The sequence below is a fragment of the Galeopterus variegatus genome, unplaced genomic scaffold (assembly GCF_000696425.1).
Source record: "Galeopterus variegatus unplaced genomic scaffold, G_variegatus-3.0.2 Scaffold6377, whole genome shotgun sequence".
Classification (NCBI taxonomy): domain Eukaryota; kingdom Metazoa; phylum Chordata; class Mammalia; order Dermoptera; family Cynocephalidae; genus Galeopterus; species Galeopterus variegatus.
The window spans coordinates 122733-128732 of record NW_007732488.1 but is presented as its reverse complement, the minus strand read 5'-3'; the positions used below and the strand labels follow the sequence as shown (position 1 = coordinate 128732).

Genomic DNA, 6000 nt, shown 5'->3' with positions numbered 1-6000 from the left:
TTGGACTCATTTTAAGCTAAGGACCCAAAAGGATGAGACCAGCACAAGAGGTGGCAAATAGCTCCTTATTCCAAATCGAGGTGCCCTGCTCGTCGGCAGGATTTCCACTTCTGCAAATAGGTGAGACACTGGGGCAGCAGCTGGGGCAGAAAAGGACCATGTTTGGGTTGTAGCTCCTCAGAGGTGTGTGTTTCCTGGGTGGAAACTGTGGTAGGGAGGTTGGCTGAGGTAGATTTTTTTTCTAATTCATTGCAGTTTCCATATTTAACCATTCCATTTTGAGACAAAAGAGGAACAGAAAACCAAAATAAAATTAATTTGCCTCACTTGCTGTATTCTTTGGTTTGTGGTGTTTGACATTTAGCCAATCCTTATTTCTGTAAACATAAGTGTACTAATGCATATTGATTTACCTAATCCATCTACTGGTTCTTTTAATTTAAAATTATTCAGGATTTTTCTTTTCTTTTGCAGCTGGCTGGTATGGGGCCCAAACCCTGGACTTTGGTGTTGTCAGCACCATGCTCTACCAACTGAGCTAACACAGGCCAGCCAGGATTTTCCTATAAGACACTTTCCTTAAAACCCATTTTCTAGACTCACTCCCATATAAAAGACTTGGTACTGAAAAATGAATTCTGGGGTTCTAAAATGAACAACTTCATCTTCCTCCCTCTCATCCAGCTGATGGACAGTCTACACCAGGGCTAGAGCCATCGTTGTCTTTACAGCCACAGAGCCCCAGCCTTTGCTATATGTTTCTTTCGAAAATCTGATGTGATCGTTGACTGAAAAAGAATCTGGAGCCTTGGAAAGCTGTGAGTCTGAGAGAACCTTGAAAGCTTTTCATAGGCAACCCACAATGGAAGCCCACTGAAGAGCTGCAGAAGGTCTGAAGGGCAATCAAACGACAGATTGTCACCCCTTTCCTTCTAGGAGCATGCTCTGAATCTGCTGCACACATTTCTGCCCAAGCTGGATGATGGAAGCCAGGCTTCTGCTCCATTTAGAGTTTCCCTACATTTTTGGACTCCAGATGAAGAATTTTACTTTGTTTTAAGGGTGGCCTGGCTATGTTTACATAGTTCTGAAAGAAGTTTTCATGTTGTAAGTTGAACTTTACATATTTTAAAAATAGTCTCAGGGCTGTCTCACTTGGGAGAGCAAGATGCTAGTAATACACCAAGGTCAAGGGTTCGCATCCCTGTACTGGCTAGCCACTAAAAAAAAAAACTGCAATCTTATTCTTAAGTGCATTTTTTTGGTGCAACCATCACTACTATTTCCAATATTTTTGTTTTGTTTTGTTTTTTTATTTTGCAAATTCCAATTTTTATTTGTAAGAATTTACTCACATCACTGAGTAATTATTCTATAACATCACTAATTTTTAAAATTTATTTGATTAGGTAGTAAATGACAGGATGAAAATTCAAAAAATATAAAAGATTATAAAGTGAGCCTCCTACTTCCGGCTTCCAGTCTCCCTCCTTCATTTCTGATGTTTCTTTTCTTATCCTTTTTTTTTTTTTTTGATTGAATCATAATTGATTATACATATTTTGGGGGTTCAATGTTGACATATGTTGATGAAATCAATATTACTAGCATATATATTGTTACAAGTTGTACTGATCATTTATGCCCCTTGTCCAATCTCTTCCTATTCCCCTCACCCTCCCCTGTCCCTCCACTGATAGCCTTAGATTTCTTCTCTCCCTCTGAAAGAGTAATGGTTACTCTGTTGATTTGTTGCCTAGATGATTTGTCCAATGCTGAGAGGTGTGTTCAGGTCTCCCAATATTATCATAGAGCGGATGCTTCTTCTGTCACTCTGGGATGGGCTTTGTGGAGAGAGACATCCTCTTCTTTTCTTTGGTCTCTGCTGGTGACTCTTCTTGTGTCAGTGCACTCCAGTGGCTGGCAGACCATGTGCATGCTGGTTGTGATGTCTAGCCACTTTCATGGCAGCTGTGGTTACTGTGGTGGCTGTGTTGGGCCACCCACATGGAAGTGATGTTTTTGGCATGCTCCTTGGCACTGGGGGTGTGCCTGGTTGTGGGTGGGGGCTCCAGTGTTCAGTTCCATGCCTTGGATCCCCTGGTGGTCCCCGAGACACTGGTGGTGTGCCTGGGCCAGAACTAATTTTTTGTTCTCTGCTTACTTCTAAAATGGGGGAAATTCCTGTGGGAACCAGTACTTGAGCTGTGTTGTTGAACTAAATTGCTGCTTTGCTGCTGTTTCCCTAGGGAAGGCTTTTTGTGCAGCTCAGGTTTAATGGTTGGCCTTATAGGTACTTCCGGCTCTCCAGAGACCTGGTGCACCTGGGTTGTATAGAAACTCTGTTCTGGACCTGAGTCTTTTCATCAAACTGCACCCCATGCAATTCTGCATTCCCAACCATTCTCCTCTGAGTGATCCTGTGTTGACTTGGGGGGGTGGATCAGCTGTCCTTGCTGTGTCCCTGTGTTCTCCCGGTGGGCCTGTCTCCCCCACTGCACATGCTGCAAACACTTCTCATGGGACAGGCTGGTTGTATAGAAACTCTGTTCTGGACCTGAGTCTTTTCATCAAACTGCACCCCATGCAATTCTGCATTCCCAACCATTCTCCTCTGAGTGATCCTGTGTTGACTTGGGGGGGTGGATCAGCTGTCCTTGCTGTGTCCCTGTGTTCTCCCGGTGGGCCTGTCTCCCCCACTGCACATGCTGCAAACACTTCTCATGGGACGGGCTCTGTGCCAGTCCCTTGCGATGACTCACCAGCTCTGAATGGCTCCAGTTTTTCAGTTGTTCTGTCTCCTCGCTCGTGCTTGGGTCCACAGGAACCCTATTAGTGTGGTCTTGCTGTCCTGAGGGCAACCAAGGCCCCCTTCTCCCCTGCTGCCTTTATGCAACTCCATCCAAAGGACACAGCTGTGGCTTTTGCTGGCTCCTGCTCCGTGTGCTCAGCAGCTCCAGCCTTAAAGTGGCCATGGCCCAAAACGCTCTGAGCAGTTTTTTCTTTCTTTCATTGAGGCTTCTCCTGCCTTCATGAACTCCATAGGTCTCTCCTCCTCTTTCCCTGAGCTCTAGCAGCCCCAGCTTGGCTGTTGTTGAATTTTTATAGTTGTAAATTGGTTGATTTGTGGGAGAGAGTGACACTGGGGACCATCTATTCCACCATCTTGACCAGAAACCCTGATGTTTCTTCTATTTCCAATATTTTTCATCATACCAAACAGAAACTCTATAACCATTAAGCAATAACTCCGTATTTGCCACTCCCCCCAGCTCCTGGTAACCTCCAATCTCTAATTCCTAGATTTGGAAAGGACCCACCTAGAAGGCTTCCTGCAAGAGGTGGGGTGCCTCAGGAGAATGAGTCTGGAGCTGGCCTGGAGCCTGGAGTGGAGCTGGGGCAGGTCACAAGTGGCTAAAGCCTCAGGAGAGGCGCTGCCCATGTCAAAGATGCCCAGAAGGGACTCTCTAAGGAGCTCACAAGGACAACCATGCAGGGAGGAGTCAGATGTAATATGGCCAGATCACACTGATGCCAGCCAAGTGAGATCTTTTCTGCCTCTTACCTCTATACCCTTCTTTCCTCTGACTCTGAAATGTAGGCTAGGAAGAGGGTCTGAAATATATGCTAGGAAGCCAGAGGGAAGGGGGAGAAAGTACAGGGAGGGACATGGGGAGAAGCCAATATCTCCCTTTCTCTCTGCAGGCCAGCTGGGAAGTAGCAGGGACACTGCAATCTGAAGTACATGTTAGAATATTGAACTAGATAATTTAATTATTAAAATGAGATGGTTCCTGTGACTAAAAGTGATCAATGGACTTTTAGATATCGTAAAATAATTAGAAAATTATAGGTAGATTTTACTCAGGGGGAAGGGAGAAGAAGCCTACACAGGGAACTTAAAGCGCCAGTGGGGGAAAGAATAAAGATGTTTCCTGCCACATCTGCTGGAGTCCTGCTCTTTCAAAGTAATGGTTTCACATATTTATTTATTGTCTACCTGAATGTGAACTCTGTGTGATTAGGCTCTTCAGATTTTGTCCTGTTTCATTTATTGCCACACTCCTCGTGCTTAAAACAGGGTCTGGCACATAGTAGGTCGTGGTAAATGTTTGTAAAATCAATGTTGAATCAATAAAACAAGTGTGAAGTCACATGAATTTACAACTTTTCTTATGATGTCTCTTCATCAAAAATCATCCTAAAAATATGAAAATCTTTCCAAAACTTCTTATTTTCTCATTTTTGGGGGGTCCCTGACTTACCAGTGCCTGAGACTATGTCTAGCTGTGTATGCGGTGTCTCTTTGCAAGGCAATTAACATCTGGATGAAATGTAAAAAAATGGACTCAGTCATCTACAGGTTTTAACAAGACTAGAATTTCACAGAGCATTTTTCCTGGGCTCTGTTTCCATAGAATGTTAAGAGGGGTTGTATTAATTAAAATGTTTTCATGGTTAAATCAGCTTGGGGAAAACAGAGTGAAACAAAGTTAAATAGATTTCCTTACTGCAGGACTTGTCAGAGCCTTTAACATGCTAATATGCCCTGTAAGCCTCTATGAGTGGCTGTAGTGTATATGCAACATTTTCCAAGTTTGTTGACTATAGGATCCTTTTTTTTTTTTTTCCCACTGAGCATTTCATGGGTTCACTATCCCAAGAAGGGTACTACAGGAAGCCATGGTTCACATTATATATAGGCACATTTACAAAGAACTTTCTTTTTTCATCCAGGTGTCTGTCATTTTGTGGAGATGGTCTCTGTGGGAAACTAACAGCCAACTGTCATTTTCTAGAGGTTGCGGGGGGGGGAGTTGGGAGGGAGGTGTGGTGGCTTTTTTGCACGATCTCTGTCATCCGCCCGATGATTCTATGAGGCGGGTGGTATTTGTATCCCCAGTGTTACAGAAGAGAAGACAAATTCTTAAAGAGATGAATTGACTGTCTCAAGCCCTTCATGGAACAGGATGGGATTACCCTGCTTTGCTCCGGCGTGCTGGGGGGAGAGAAGGGAGAGATTCTTTCATCTGAGACAAACGGAGGTCACTGATGGTGCAGATTTTCACATGCAACAGAACATTAATTATGAAAAACAGCCCAGTGCAGCAAAAGGAGCAGCAAATGGGAGCCTCAGAAAACTTGACTTGGGAGCAGCAAATGGGAGCCTGGCCTCTGCCAGCATTTAGCCGAATGACATAGAACTTGACCTCCCTGGGCCTCTGTTTCATTGTCCATAAAAAGAGGGGTAGGACAAAGTCCCTTCCAACACTGTCACTGGGTGATTGAGAAATGAAAGAAAAGTCACCTGCACGGCCTTTCCGTTGATGTCTGTTTCCCTGGGCCTCCGTTTCATCGTCCATAAAAAGAGGGGTAGGACAAAGTCCCTTCCAACACCGTCACTGGGTGATTGAGAAATGAAAGAAAAGTCACCTGCACGGCCTTTCCGTTGATGTCTGTCCCCATCGCCCCCGCCGTGAAGATCCCCATCGACCCCGCCGTGAAGACAGCATTGGGCACCGTGATTGTGCTTGTTTCAGACAGGTGCACATACGACTGGGGGATGTTCAGTTCTCGGCTAGCCACCTGCCAGAAGCAGAAGAAAAATAGTATGTATTTTGTTGACTTTAAGCCCCTCCCCCAAATTAAAAACCTTCATTCTTTTTAAAACTGACTGTAAAACCTGGCTATTCTACAGAGACAAATATCTGAGCTAGCATCTTGGGTTTTGCATGTAGATTGATGCACTTGAAGATATAAAATGGCACTGTAAAAGATATACTCCTTTTAGGAGACATGTGGCCAACCAAAGAACCTTTTTGTGCTTTCTTTTAAGTCTTCATAGAAGCCATGTGGCAGTTTGGTCATGCCGGGACATCTAGTTTAGCAGGATGCATTCAGGAAAGATTGAGGCCCTGGTCTTTCTGTTTACCTTCATCTTCTCCTTGTAGTTTACAGACAATTTATCAGATCATATTTCCTTCTTTTGCAGGCATAAGG

General features: G+C 44.2%; 1 protein-coding gene across 1 annotated transcript in view; it reads right to left on the bottom strand.

Annotated features, from left to right (window-relative positions):
* Positions 1 to 6000, bottom strand: part of LOC103606210 (aldehyde oxidase 4-like) — a gene marked incomplete at its 3' end in the record, with an annotated part of 53294 nt that overhangs the window by 2280 nt on the left and 45014 nt on the right. The window contains 1 exon segment of the mRNA XM_008590804.1: positions 5434 to 5586. Coding sequence (XP_008589026.1) covers positions 5434 to 5586 — 153 coding nt within the window.